Raw genomic sequence first — 16,202 nt, forward strand, 5'->3', positions numbered from 1 at the left:
ATGGAAAAGATTATGAAGTTTTTCAAAGGTTAAGAATAATAGAATTACCATATGATCCAACATCCTACCTCTGGGTATATATCCAAAGTAAATAAAATCACTATCTTGGACAGATATCTACACTCCCATGTTTATTCCAACATTATTTGTAGTAACCAAGACATTGGAACCAACCTAAGTGTTCTTTGACCGATAAAGAAAACGTGGTCTATATACAGCAGAATACTATTTGGCCATAAAAAAGAAGGAAATCCTGCCATTTATAACAACATGGATAGACCTCTAGGACATTATGCTAAGTGAAGTGAGTCAGATTGAGAAACACAAATACCCTATGATCTCACTTCTATTGGAATTGTAAAAAAAAAAAAGAAGCCAAATTCATAGAAAGGGGAGTAGAATGGTGGTTTCTGGGGGTTGGGGAGGAGTGGGTGATGGGTTCATGTTGGTCAAAGGGAACAAACTTCTGGTTATAAGATGAATAAGTCTGGGGATCTAATACTCATTATGATTATAATTAATTAGATTGTTTACTTGAAAGTTGGTAATAAATCTTAAATGTTCTTACTACAAAAAATGAAAATTGTAATTATGTGAGGTGATGGATACGTTAACTACATTTATTGTTGTAATTATCCATAATATATATGTATGCAAAATCTTGTGTACCTTAAACTTACACAATGTTGTAGGTCAATTATGTCAATAAAGCTGGAAAAAAATTAGAAGTTATATAAAAAAGAACATAGTATCACCCATGGTTTTGCCAAAGGGTGAAATCTGAGTCTGTTCAAGGTTCTGGATCCAGCGGCAGATTTGCAGGCAATACTGAGGATAGAACAACAAGTTGAATTGTGCCATGAGAATGCAATTGGCAAAATCTACATTGTGGGAAGCTCTGCAAGTCAATGGCTCTTGTTTTCTTCAGTGGATAAATCAGAAGGAAAAGAATGGAGAGGGAACCTGTTGATTACTTAAGGACATATCAGATTAAAAAAAAAATGAGTACAACCAAACAGTATCAGCATGGACACCTTGAGTGATAGAAATATAAAGAGACATAAGGAAGTGGTTGCTGTAAAGATCAGGGAGTGGTTACGTTTGAGGGGGAGGAAAGGAGTTGTGATTAGGGTGTGATACAAGGAGGGATTTCTAAGGAGGATGGCAAACTTCCATTTCTTGATCTGGTTGGTAGTTACAAGGATGTTTGCCTAATAATGATGCATTGAGGTATGCATCTGTTCGCTGTGGCTTTTCTGTACCTATGTTTTACTTTACAATCAGTTAAAATATAAAATATTTTATTTATTTATTTACTTATTTATTTATTTTTTTTTAGAGAGAGAGTGTGTAAAAGAGGGGGAGGGAGAGAATCCCAAGCAGGCTTCACACTCAGTGCAGAGCCCAATGTGGGGCTCTATCTCATGACCCTGAGATCATGACCTTAGCCAGAATCAAGAGTCAAACAACCAACTGAGCCACCCTGGTGCCCCCCTGCCAAAATATAAGGTATTTTAATGAAATTAATGCATACTATATCTTTATGTAGAGATATTTATGTTTTTTACTAGATTATTGCAAGTTCTGAGAAATTCTGTCATAAACTTGTTTTCTTTGTCTAAGTACACACACATGCATACTCAAAATCAAATAATAGAATGCTTAGATTATACTGGAAGCCACTAGATGAAACATCTGATTGCTTCAAGGAAGAGTTTTATTCCTACAACAACCCTTATTCTTTTTTTTTTTTTTTTTTTTGTTAACAACCCTTATTCTAAGTTAAGTACCTCTCCAGGAATTTTGACATTGATTACACACCAGGTCCCTGAGGCATTATTTCAGCCACATATGACCCCTGTCCCTGCAGGCCTGTGCCCAGCTGGAGCTGGGTCATCCTCCCTCTAGCAAGGGTCTTTTCTTGATCCCCATTAAACATCAAAAGGGGATTAAAGAACTTGCAGCAAATATTTTGTTTGGTTTGGCCAAGATCCTTTTTAAGTATTATAAATCTATATAGCATGAGAATATAGTGAAGATATAAAGTCTGGCATCATTATAGACATTGGTCAGATTAGGCAGGCTGCTAAAATGACCCATCATGTACCTTGTGCATAGAATGCTGAAAACTTGAAGTACCCTTTGGTACTATCAATGTTAGTCGTTGTGTGAGAAGTATTTTACTCAGTGAACTTCACAAACCTCTGAACTCAGGGGTTAGAGTACCTTCAGTTTATCACATTGCACAACTCTGAGGTGCGTTTGTAGCCTTCGATGCTCAGTCATGCTGCCCATCTCACTTTTTACTTACCCTTCTCCAGAGATTCACTGTCATCATGCCTGTGGTGGTTAATTTTATGTGTCAACTTGACTTGGCTGAGGGATGCCCAGATAGCCATTTCCGGATGTGTTTGTGAGGATGTTTTGGGAAGAGATCAGCCTTTGTTTTTTTTTTTTTTGTTTTTTTTTAAAATTTATTTATGATAGTCACAGAGAGAGAGAGAGGCAGAGACACAGGCAGAGGGAGAAGCAGGCTCCAGGCACCGGGAGCCTGACGTGGGATTCGATCCCGGGTCTCCAGGATCGCACCCTGGGCCAAAGGCAGGCGCTAAACCGCTGCGCTACCCAGGGATCCCGAGATCAGCCTTTGAATTGGTAGATTGAGGAAGGATGATCACCCTCACCAATGTGGGTGGGCATCATCCAGTCTGTCAAGGGCCCAGATAGAATAAAATGCCAGATAAGGGTGAATTTACTCTTTGTTTGAGCTGGGACATCTATCTTCTCCTGACCTTGTACATCAGTGCTCCTGGTTATCCAGCCTTCAGACATGGATGGTGACTTACATCACTGGCTCCCGTGGTTCTCAGGCCTTTGAGTTTGGACTGGGATTATAGTACCAGCTTTCCGGGGTCTCTCTCAGGCAGTAGTACATCATAGACTTCTCAGCCTTCACAACTGCAGGAGTTAATCTTCATAATAAATTTTTTTCTCTCTTTGTATCCTATTGGTCCTGTTTCTTTACTAATCTAACTAATTTACTAATTTACTAATCTTTACTAATATAATTCCCTGATCCCAGAAATGCAACAAAGTAAAACTAATAGGGAATTTTTGTTCCAGAAATTTGAGGATAGGCAATTTTTATTAATACTCTAAGTATTTAGCTGTATTCACTAGCAGCGAAGAACTCACTTGTAAAAAGGAAGAATGGTATCTTGCAGTTGTAACTCAAGCAATGCATATGGTTATGTTTTTCTTAGAATTTTTCCTTTTTAAAAAAGTACACAGTTTTCATTTTTAAAGTAATATAAATCTATTACAGAGAATGTTGAAAAATGAAAAAAAAATCCTGTATTCTCACCACTATAAAACAATCATGGTTATAACTTTGAATATCCTTCTAGTCTATTTTGGTATGGATATTTTTTTATAGTTATAATAAGAATGTGCATATACTTGTGTTTTTTTCCTTCTAAATTTAGCCCTAGTTAATTATGATATAGTCATATGCATATATCCATGTTGCATTATGATAACAATGGTAATTTTTTTACTATATTAATTTTTATCATTTGGCTCTATCATATTTTTTAGCTGTTAATTTATTTTTGGTAAATATACTTCCCCTCGTGTTTGACCAATATGTTTTTGTATAATGTATAGCATTATGCACATCTCATTTTCATTATTACTGTTCTGAATTTTTGGATATTAACAAGTGTCAAGAATTTCTGTAAACTTCAATCTAATTTTTCTTTCAGTTCTGTCATCGAGTCTAACAAATCTAGTGATTGTAGATGTAGGAGGCATATATTAATTTGCCAACTGTTGTTCTACCCAAGATCTTAATTATGTATGACTTAATAAAGTCGTAATAAAGTTGAGCAAGGTAGTAATCTTGTTTACATCTAGAAGTTGGTCACAGAATAGCAGTTGTGGACAGTTCAGAAACTCATGATACAAAATGAGGGCTCTTTATTTGGAGCCCAGGGAGATATAATGCTACATTTTCGAGGTGTGTAAGTATGTGCATTCTTGGGAGATAGGTCTTGGTTTTCACCATATATTCACAAGAATCCAATAACTACTGATGTGAGCAAAGTGTTTGCTAGTTGAATGGAATGCTATTTTTGTGAGTTTCTTTGTGTATTTGCTGTCGTCTCTTTCTTTGCCTTCTCTCTTTGCCCTTTCTCTCTTTCCTCATTCATCATTTTTAGTAATAGAACTCAGAAAAATGTACCCTTCGGTGAGCAGTGATTTATCACATGGAAGTTTATTCTTTTTAAGATTGTATTTATTTATTCACGAGAGACACAGAGAGGCAGAGACCTCGGCAGAGGGAGAAGCTAGCTCACCTTTGGGAGTCTGATGTGGGACTCGATCCCAGCACCCTGGGATCACGACCTGAGCTGAAGGCAGACATTCAACCACTAGCCACCCAGGTGCCCCCACAAGGAAATTTATGATGACAGACATTTTTGAAGAAACTGAACACATATATAGAATTGTTCATTGAAAACTGCATCAATCTGTGTTGATTTAGGGAAGTTTTCCCATTTAAGTCAGTAAGTTAGTGTTACCTTTCTGTGGTGGTATTTTTTTTAAAAAGCACAACCGGGATATTGATCATTAAATAAATTTTGCTATTAATACAAGTTATTATGTTTTAACAGGTCCATAATGAATTGAGTGCTAGAATCATTCATCAAATGCAGTTATTTTTTTTAATTTTTATTTATTTATGATAGTCACAGAGAGAGAGAGAGGCAGAGACACAGGCAGAGGGAGAAGCAGGCTCCATGCACCGGGAGCCCGACGTGGGACTCAATCCTGGGTCTCCAGATCGTGCCCTGGGCCAAAGGCAGGTGCTAAACCACTGCGCCACGCAGGGATCCCTGCAGTTATTTTTTTACTATGTTTTTTAGAAAGATATATTTTACTAACTTCACCAAAATTTGAGCTTTCTGAGTTTTTGCAAAACTAAGGCAAAAAGACAGTCTATGCAAATAAACTTAAGTAAAATTATTTTTAGATGTTAAAAATTACTAATTGATTTTTTTCACTTTGATTTCTAACATGTTTCTTTTTAATTTGACTATAGTTGACATACAATGTTACATTAGTCTTAGGTGTACAACATAGTGGTTCAACAAGTTTACACATTATCCTATGTTCACCATAAGTGTAACTACCATCTGTTCTGATACATTGCTATTATAATGTCCTTGACTATATTCCTTATGCTGTGCCTTTTATTCCTGTGACTTATTCATTCCATAACTGGAAGCCTGTATCTCCTACTCTCTTTCACCTATTTTACAGAACTCCCTACCCCTTCCCTCCTGGCAACGATCAGTTCTCTGTATTTATAGGTCTGATTCTGCTTTTTTGTTGTTTGCTCATTTCTTGTTGTTACTAGTTTTTTTATTCCATTTATGAGTGAAATCACATGATATTAGTCTTTCTGAATATTTCACTCACCTTTAGGTACATTCATTTTGGCTCAAGTGGCATGATCTTATCCTTCTTTCTGGTTTCATGATATTCCAGTGTGTGTGTGTGTGTGTGTGTGTGTGTGTATGCATGCATGCATGTGTGTGTGTGTACACATTTTCCTTATCCATTATCTATTGATGGACACTTAGATTGCTTCCATGAAACTGTCCTTCTTTAAAAGATAAAATATTAGTTATTTTTGATTACCAAATGACATGAATAACCTCTTTTCTAGTATAACAGGGCTTCTGACATTCAATGACTACTTGTTTTTGACAAAGGACTAATCCGTATCTTATGTTTTCTTAGGAATGGGCTGTTTCTGGGGAGCTGAGCGGAAATTCTGGACCAAGAAAGGAGTATATTCAACTCAAGTTGGTTATGCAGGAGGCTATACTTCCAATCCTACTTATAAAGAAGTCTGTTCAGGTAGGAAGAATTTGATCCAATTTCTATTATAAGAAGCAAGAAAGGGCACATCTTTGCTGGCAGGTGACAAGATCTTTAAAATGCAAATAAAATTGTTTGTGTTTCTTTAATCTTTTCTTTCCCATTTCTATAAATATACTTGCTGGCCTCTCACTTTATATTTTTATATTTTTATTTTATATCATTAAAGATTTAAAATTTTATTCATTTTAGAGAGAGAACACACATGAATAAGAGGAGGGGCAGAGGGAGAGAATTTCAAGCAGACTCCCCACTCAGGCACAGACCCTGATACAGTGTTTGATCCCATCACCCTGAGATTATGGCCTGAGCCAAAACCAAGAGTTGATACTCAACCGATCGAGACCCCCAGGCACCCATCTCACTTTATAATTTTAGAAGATAATAGATTTCCTATGGAATGTACCATTTAGGTTTTGTTGCAAAATAATCACTATTAAGCTTAATTCTAAAGTAGTCACTTATTAGTTTATTATTATGTGGGTCAGAATTTGGACTGGCCTCATCATGACAGTTCTTCTGCTAATCTCATCTGGGCTCATTCATGTGACTCCAGTCAACCAGTAGGCTGCCTGGGTACTAGTTGGTCTAGGATGGCTTCACTCATAGATCTGCATTTGGTACTGGCTGTCCATTTTTGTTGGCTGGGGTAATGGGAATGATGGACCATGTCTTCAACATACTGGCCTGGGCAAATTCACATGGTGGTGGATGCAGAGATTTCAGGAGCAACAAGAGAGGATAAGCCCTGTTCTTCTAGCACTTTTCAAGTCCCTGTTTATATCACATTTACTGTTGTCCCACTGGCCAAAGCAAGTCATGTGGTCTAGCCTAGAATCAATGTGGGAGGGATCCTCTAGGATAGAGAGGTGTGAAGTCTGCAGTAGTCTACTATATATGAGGTAAATATCATGCACTATAATTGCTTCTCTGTGGGTAAGACATTCAAATCTAGTCCATAATGAAGGGATTGGCAAACTGGCTTGCAGGCTAAATCCTACCCACTGCTAGGTTATGTAAATAAAATCTTATAGAAATCCAGCCAAACTCATTTCTTTGTTTATTTTCTGTGAATGCTTTCATGGAATGATGGCAGAGTTGAGTGGATATGTCAGAGATGGTATGGCCTGCAAAACCTAAAATATTTATGATTTGGCCTTTTACAGAAAAACTTTTGGCTACCAGGATAGGCAGATGCCCTCATGGCAAATTCTAGCTCAAATACCAGGATCTTCTGGATCTGTTTTTTGTTCTGGCCTTCAAAGATTTTCTTTATTTCACTGCCAGCTCAGGTAACATTTAAAACACAATTTTTTTTCTCTTTTAAACACTTTTTAAAAAATTTTTCAAATAAGAGTGGTATATATTTAAGGTGTATGACATGATGTTTTGATATGCACAGTGAAATGATTACTAATAGTCAAGCTAATTAACATACACATCTTCTCACATACTTTTTTGGTGGCAAGAGCACCTATGATCTACTCTCTTAACAAATTTCAAGTGAAAAATACAGTATTATTAACTACCATCACCATGCTATACATTAGATTTCTAGCACTAATTCATCCTCCATAACAGAAAGTTTGTAACCTTTGACCAACATTTCCCTGCTTCCTTCTACTCCTGCCCCTAGTAACCACTCTCTGTTTCTTTGAGTATGATTTGTTTAGATTCCCATATACAAGGGAGAACATGCAGTATACAGTTTTTTGGTGTCTTGATTAATTTCACTTAGCATACTTTCTTCCAGCTTCATCCACATTGTTGCAAGTGGCAGAATTTACTTCATGTGTAAGGCTGAATAATATTGCATTATGTATATACCACAATATCTTTATCCATTTTTTCTGCTGGTGGAGACTTCAGTTGTTTCCAAACCATGGCTGTTGTGAACGATGCTGAGGTGAACATGGGGGCATAGCTTTTGCCCTGAGTTACTGATTTCATTTCATTAGGATATATGCTCAGAAGAGAGATAGCTGGATCATAGAATAGTTTTATTTTTAATGTTTTGAGGAACATCCATACTGTAAAACACATTTAAAAAATATTTCATTCAGTATCTTGAGTTCTTTTTTTAAAATTTATTTATTTATTTTAGAAAGTGAGTGAGTGAGCACAAGTAGGGTAAGGGGTAGAGGCAGAGAGGAGATAGAATTGCAAGCTGACAGTCTGCTGAGCATGGAGCCCAACATGTGGCTTAATCTCATGACTGAGATCACGACCAGAGCCAAAATCAAGAGTAGGATATTTGACTGAGCCACCCAGGTACCCCTCTTAAAGAGTTCTTAAGAGGGAGGGTTTATTATCTTAATATATAGTCCGCCATAGTGACAGAAGTGGGATTTTAAAAATACATAAATAGTTTTATCTTTTAAAAATAAAGAGTTGAACTCGTGATACTTGTGGAGGGCCCACTCAGCTGTCTGAGGGCACCATGAAGACAGGTGGGGGAGGAGTTGGAGTCTGAGAGTTTGTTCCATAATGAGCATGTTGGTTTGTTTGCTACAACATGAGTTCTGATTTTGAAATGAAATTTGAGTGGTGCAATATTGAAAATATCATAAGAACATACATATTCTTGTTTTTCCTGCCTTTATAGAAGAACTGGAATTTACTCATTGGTGTTGAGAATGTGGAATATTGAACAAATACTTTAATAGTTAATCCAAGTTTTTTCTTTGCATCAAAATTAAAGAAATGCTTATGCAGAGTTATAAATAGATTCAGTTGAACCCTGGAGATTGCCCAGGTGTATCCTCTTAAGTCTCAGGAATGGAAATGAGTAGATTCCTTCCCATAATTGCAGACATGACTTAATAGCTCAAGAGAAAAGGTTGCTAAGAAAACCTCCAAATATCTACTGCTTATACTATTATTCTTCACCAGCAAAATGTTAATAATCAATTAGAATACTGTTTGCTCAGACTTATTCCAATTCAACTCTTTATGTTAAGAAGAACAGCATGGTAATTGCCCTTTGTTGAACTCCTACTATGTGCCAGACACTGTAAGAAGCACTTTTTTTTTTGTCTCTTTGCTTTTTTGCATCTAATTTTCTGAAGAATTCCATGTTATGTTTCAGTTTCTGTTTTTTACAGAGGGAGTGTTGAGGCTCAGAGAGGAAAGGAACTTCCCCAAGGTCATATACAGGAGGAATTCTAACCTCATCAACTGTCCACTCCATGTTTATGCCACTGACCATGGTGTCTGTCACCCAACTGTCATATCCCAGTGATTCTCTGTTCATCCATTCATACTTCCTAACACCCGAGTCCCACACTCTCTTTCATGTCCATCTCCACTATACTTTAAAAAAATTGGTGTGCTTTTTAATGATTACAGTAAAGAAAATACCAAGCAGGTTTTGTTTCTGTTTTTTGTTTTGTTTTGTTTTTTTGTTTTGGTCTTTCTGATGTTTCGAAGGACAGAGGACAAAACTCTTTTAAGATACAGTTCATGCAAACAGCCGGTATCTCAGAGTCTTGTACAGAAGCCACGGAGGCTGGTAAAGAACTCTGTATTTGATGTGAACGCTATCTGCTAAGTTAGTGGTGGCACTGGGAAGCATGGTTGTCATGGAAACTTGTTCCTGATTGGGCAATGATGGTTATGGGGTCTTACCCAGACACAGAAGGAAAGATGATTTCTTTCCCTGGGCTTCCTTTTTTTTTTTTTTTTTTTTTGTTCTGATCATGAAAGGAAAAACAAAAAGACAGAGAGAAACTGTGATAGAAAGGACCCCCTGGCACAGAAGTGGTAGAGCCTTCAGATCTCTGGGAATAGCAGGGAAGGAGAACAAACAAGGTCCCCAGCTAGAGTAATTAGGGTAAGCAGCTAATTAAAGATTTGTGACCAGAGAGAGAATGGGGGAGACAGAATACAGGTGATACTGGCAGGGCTTCCCTGCTGAAGCCTCGGGTGCTCACAGCCGCGCTGAACAAGTCAGCCCTGGGGGAGTCTGACTTGCAGGGAAGAAAAACCAAGGCTCTACTACAATGTGTAATAATTGCTGAGGTTTCATATGAGAGAAATACTAGTCTGTGCTCCAGGATTTGGATTAATTTCAAAACTGCTCACGCTTGTGTTTGTAATTAAGTTTGTAAAGCTTTGGTCACTGCAGAGTCAGTCATGCATTCATTCATTCATTCATTCATTCATCATTCAAGAAACAAAGCCTAGGACCAGGACTGTCTGCCAAATTCCTTCTCGAATAGCAAGTACATTTGAGCCCAAGGTACCATTTGGTTTCTTGGGGCAGGTGCCAGAATTCCAGGGATAGCACTCAGGGAGGGGGAAGCAGTTTTCAAAATCCAAAGGGCCAGCTCTACCACTGCCCCCTACCCCCACCCCGACCCCTCATGTGATGACTAATGTTAGAGCTTCCACAGCCTTGTCTCAGCACACAGATTGGTGTGTGCCACAGAGGTTCCACAAGCCATGGAGCCAGAAACATTAGCTGATGTTTGTTATACCTGCACGCTAGTGGGTGGTATGTGTTGCCTGGAGGGATGAGCGGGTGAGTGGGTGTGTATGTGAGTGTAGAAGCAGGTGTGTATCCAGGTAGGATGCATATTAATGTCTGAATGGTATTTCTTTGTAGCTATTAATGCTCTTGTGATTCTGAGACTCAAGCTGGAGGTGCAGTTAGGCACGTAGAAAAGCTGTGTGTTTTCTAGTAAGAGCCAGGAGAAAGATGTGATCCCATGGTGGGTGACACATGGCCAGAGTTGATTTTGACATGTAAGTAGAACATTCATTAATGGCTCACTAATAGGGGTGTTACATGCCGAGTGATCTGTATGATATTTGAGCCTGACATCTGTCGAAAATACAAGCGGACAACAGTTCCTAAGGCAGTAAAGTTGCCCTTTGGGAATGAAGTATAAGATAAGCTGGCAATGCCTCAGAGTACAGATAGGCAGTCACTTAGAGGAGAGCTTGGTCCTGCTTGGCTTGGTCCGTAGGACCTCAGAGTAACCTGATGGAATGCCCTGCCATATGTATAAAGGGAAACAAACAAACAAACAAACAAACAAACAGAAGGCCTCAGCTAGGAGGCTGGTCAGCCAGGCCAGCCTGGGGAGGGGAAAGTCCTGCTGGCCCTCTCCGGTAGCTTTGTAAGGTTTGGCTTCTGAATAGACTACCAGACAGAGCCTGACACTCTGATGCTTTTAAGTTTTTCAGTAACTCCTCTTATTCTGATCCACACCCTATAGAAACTTCTCATCTTTTGTCCTACCGTGGAGATTATTTACAGAAAGAAAATGCAATGAGACCAGGTTGGTCAGCCAGACAGTTCTAATTCTCATTTCAAATTCAATTATATGCCATTCTGAGATGTATATCTCAGTTTATTGTGAGTTTAGTCTACACAGGTCATTCTTTCCTTATTGGATTAACCTTGGGTTAAATTAAATGATAAAAATGGAAGTTTGGCCTTCAAAGCTGAGAGAAGCCAGATCACAATGATTTTCCAAAGGCTGTCTCCTTGCATTTCCCCAGAGACTCCTGCCCCTCACATGTCCATCATTTCATTTAAACCTGTTTTAAAAGTGACCTTTTTCCTGTAGCAGGCACCTAAACTTCCCTTCCTTGGATTCATCACTTAGCACTGAAACAAGAGCCACAGGCTGAGAGACTTGCATTTCCCGGATATTCTAGGCCTGAATTAGAAGCCTTCTGTGAGCTGCCTACCACCAGCTCCTGCACTGTGAACCCAGTCATAGCTTGGACTTGAGGTGGCGTGGCTCACGGCCACTGTTAGGCCACTATTTCTGGTGGTGTTTCAGATCTGTCTCTAATAATGTGCCAAGAAGTAATCTAAGTCCTGGTGGCCACCATTCTAATCCTAAATTGACTTCCAAAGATTTATGCATTCATTTGGTGTTCCTTAAAAGCCCAGTGCATCCCTAGCACTAGAGATCCCATAGAAACGTGGAATGACATAACTGTCAGGAGCCTAGATTTCATGTAGCCTTTCTAGAATGAATTAAATTGTACCTGTCTTCCAGAATTCTTTCTCTGTAGTCAAATGGAAGCTTAATCTCTCACATTTGTTTTAAAGTGTTGCGCTGACCCTGGATTTCTCTTTACACACACATGCATGTGCGCACACACACACACAAAACACACCAACTCCCCCAAACATTTGTTATGCAAACCAACTGATTAACTGGCATGCTGTTGCTTTACTACATTGATTTTAGAAGTAATTGAGCTATTCAGATCCCTGAATACCCTGATAGAGAATTATTCTTACATTTTATAATAACGACTACACAGATGAAAATATGAAAAGACATTCTGCAATGGGTAAGCATTCTGGGTTAATTTCAGTGCATTAGCCTAATACACAAATAACCCCATTTCTGGCGAGAAAACCCAGGATGTTCATTCACTGGGTAATATCTTTTCGTATTTTGCTTACAGATGTTCAGAACAATTCCATGTTTATTAGTCTATTCAAAAGCTTTTAGAAATTTGCACAGCCAAGTGGCACCAAAACCAGAAGCATGAAAAGGACTGCATAACTTTTTCTCAGAAGTGAGATTTATACAATCACCACACAGGATCTGAGGCCCAGATACTTTCTTTCAATAGAACACTCCGGACGATTTTCAGGCAACACGTCCAACGGCAGATCTGAGCCGGAGCCTGGTCTGGGAGGAAGAGTGTGGGAGTCCTCATGTCACCTTCCAATGGTGTTAATGTTCAGGCCATTTTGCTTCCTGGACTCAGTTTCCTCTCTTGTCAAATGGGGGTGGTACTATTTTATGAAGCCAATAGAGTTGTGGTGACGGTCTTATTTGAAAATAAAACGACTTTAAGTTGGAAGTGTCATAGAAAATCAAGAACATACACTTTCTACCGTGCTAGCTCTTGGGCATATTAAAGATCAAAATGAAGGGTCAAGGACTAAGTGATGACCTGGGATCAGCCTGCAGAATGTGCACGTGACACAACAAATGGAAGCCATCTTCTCCTATTCCTCTTCTTTGTTCCTTATTTCCTTGATGCTGAAGAGTTCTAACGCAGTGTTGAATAATTTTTCCACTGATATAAAGCAACTCAGTATACTTTTTTAGTTTGACTTAATTTCTGAAGTGTTTGGGTGGATGTACATGTCTATGTATCTTACATGAGATTAATGATCCCTTTTTCTTCAAAGTAGTGATGAGTTCTGTTATTAGCAGATTTTACCAAGCAATGTAAAACTCTTTCTAAATTCCTTGCAGACTACATTAAATCTCTTTTTAGTGTGTAGTAAGTCTTATTGTACTCATTTCAATGTCAGTCAAGGTAAATTACTAAGTTATTGGCAGATCCCTGAAAATGCAAGAATTCTGGTGTTCAGTTCATGCTATAAGCAATTTGATCATTTTTTGTTCCTCAGGTATTAGACATTCAATTGATGTTGAACTTGTCTGCAGGAGAAAATGCTTGTCTTTCTCAAACCCCCTGACAGAAAGCAAGCCCCAAGGGCAGTGGTCCTATGACTCCTAGTTATAATCCCTGAGACCAAATATAGCTTCCCAGATCACCATGTTGCTGGAATCCTAAAAGAAAATTGAAATCAGTACCTATAATTCTTTTTAGACTGAGGATGGGGATCAAGGATTCAGAGTGCAGTTAACTTTTCATTTTTCAATGTTGAGATTTCAATACATCAATATTCTTGTCCACTAGATCCTGGTTATCTTTTTAGTTAGGCTGGATTTTTTTTTCCTAAAAACTGAGGACTGAGATTTTTCTAATAGATCATTCTTATATCTGCTAGATGCTCTAAGGGCTGAGTGCTACAGTCAGGAGCAGAGCTAAGGGTGTGACAATGGAACCTTCAGGAACCTCTCTTGTTAGCCACTGTTTTGGAACCTTGTTTCTCCTAGACCTAGGAATAAGAAAAAAATCATTAAACGAGACGGTGTTGGGGCCTCACTCTCTTTCAAAGCTTCTGCAAATCTGGTTTCCAGCCTCAGCTGTGGAACCACAGGGCCTGTAGCATTAGGACACAGAATCTGCAAATTGATTTGTCCACTGAGCATGGCCTCATGATCTGAATAATCATCTCACATCTACTTCAAGTTTTCAATCTGTAAGGGAGCTGACACTGTGGTAAATAAAATATACATTCCTCCATTGTTACTGACCTCAGAGCAGTTCTTTGTTATCACATAAGTTCTTCATCCTGGATTCTAAAATTAGAGTGACTATCCTGGCGGCTCTTAAGCAGCGTCCAGACAGAATTATTCTGTCTCTCATGCTCAGATAGTGATGAGATCACCACACTAAAGGACTGTCCAAAGTTCCCAGTGTGAAGTAAAATACACACAAGCATGTATCTTTGCTAGAGACATTTTGAGTTTGCCGAAATCTTTCAATCCAGCTTTAGACATCACAGAAGATGAGTATTTTCTATAGCTTCTCAGGACTGCTTGCTGGCAAACACCAACAGAGGAGGCAATTCAAGCCCACCGTCCTCACCTGGTAAAAGAAGCATTTGTGCTTTTCCTTCCTGTTGGGTTTATTGGCCAAAGACCCCAGGTGTGTCAGTGTCTTTTTTTTTTTTGCCATTTAAGGGAAGGGATGGTGAATGAATTTGATGGTTTATGGATTCTCTGAGGACTAGAGCATGTTCAATGTATTCTTCGTGTGACCTCATATTTTCACATTCCCTAAGTTTATTTGGCTATTCAATTCATCTGTCTCCTTGAGCAGCTTAAATCACTGCTGGGTACATGTGTGGAGGTCAAAGGTCAATAGACCGACACACTAGAAGTAGCTAAACATGTCAGTGTTTGAACATATCTGATGGTAAAATTCTAGTAGGCTCTTTAAAAGGAAAGTAAACTAAATGAAAAGGAACAATAATAAAAACATTCTTCATATTCACCCAGCACTAGGAATAGGTTCTTCTTTCATTGTTTCAGGATTATATTCTCAAAGATTTAGGAGGGAGATTAAGCAGAATTTGCTATAGCAAGCAGTTCTTAAAACATAATTGCAAAAGCAATTGATGAATATGTCTACACTGATATTTTCAAATCACATATAATGGAACCATAATGTAATATGAGAAAATAACCTTTTAGGGGGTTGAGCTTCTCTAGGAATTTTATGTGATGCTCTGGGTCTTAATTACTTCATAATGACTGACAATTTTTAGAGCCTTCAAATGAGCATTATTTTTTTTTTCCTAAGTTACATTAAAAATAAGTATCTGGGTCAATTAGTGCCCCATCTGCAAGTTAAAATGGCAATAAGAGAGACTCCAATGAAAACCCGGTCGCCCATTCTGTGATCGCGTCACCCAGTAGGAACGGAGCAGCTTCAGAGGAGGTCACTGCTGTTTGCCTTGCTGGCACGTTCAGTTTGCCCAGGCCTCATCAGCATGTGAATCAGCAACAGACCACTGAGTGCCTTCAGTGGTGAGTTAGGCTTTGCTTGGTAAATCCTGGCCTCTGATGAGTGGCATTGCGGGATCTATCAGAGGGCATGGAAGGACAGAACCGAGCTCCACCCCTTCCATCTTTGCAGATGGGAACTAGTACAGCTTCTGTGTGCCAGGAGCTCTCCCAAGAGGACTGTTCACCCAGAATGGGCTGCATCCCTTTTATTTATCCCTTCCTTTTCTTTTTGGTTATTCCCCCTCCCTCTCCCACTCCCTCTTTTGTCCCTTCTTTCCTCTAGTTATAGATACATTGCCTTTCTCCTCAAGTACTGTTATTATTATAACATCCTTAAAAAATCACAACTAATGACTTAAATAGTGCCCATCTTAGGTTTGGAACAGTTTATAACTTGGGGCATCTGGGTGGCTCAGTCAGTTGAGCATTCGACTCTTGATTTCCGCTCAGGTCATGATCTCGGGGTCTTGAGATCAAGCCCCACATCCGCATCTGTGCTCAGCGGGGAGTCTGCCTGAGATTCTCTCTCTTTCCTGCTCAGCCCCTCCCCTCACTTGCTTGTGTGCGTCTGCATTCTCTCTCTCTCTCTCAAATAAATAAATAAAATCTTTTTTTAAAAGGAACAGTTTATAACTTAATATTCTCCACAGGTATTACATTAGCTTATATTAATCACTAAATTTGTAAAATCTACAAGATGCTTTCCCAGGATGATCTTTGTCATACGTCTAAGAAATAGAGTGGCACTGTCGCTCCCACTTACAACACTGCAAAGCGCTCAGAATCAGTAAGTTGCTCAGTGTGGCACCTGCTAATTAGAGGTAGTGACAGCCTCTTCTGATG

The 16,202-nt window shown here is 38.8% G+C and overlaps 1 protein-coding gene across 14 annotated transcripts in view; it reads left to right on the forward strand.

Annotated features, from left to right (window-relative positions):
- MSRA (methionine sulfoxide reductase A) overlaps positions 1 to 16,202 on the forward strand; it is a 426,469-nt gene that overhangs the window by 205,639 nt on the left and 204,628 nt on the right. For all 14 annotated transcript variants that reach the window (XM_072719626.1, XM_026007825.2, XM_072719623.1 and 11 more), the window contains one exon: positions 5,809 to 5,928. In XM_072719626.1, the coding sequence (XP_072575727.1) occupies positions 5,809 to 5,928 (120 nt within the window). The remainder of the gene's footprint in view (positions 1 to 5,808; positions 5,929 to 16,202) is intronic.

The sequence above is a fragment of the Vulpes vulpes genome, chromosome 9, assembly GCF_048418805.1.
Source record: "Vulpes vulpes isolate BD-2025 chromosome 9, VulVul3, whole genome shotgun sequence".
Taxonomy (NCBI): domain Eukaryota; kingdom Metazoa; phylum Chordata; class Mammalia; order Carnivora; family Canidae; genus Vulpes; species Vulpes vulpes.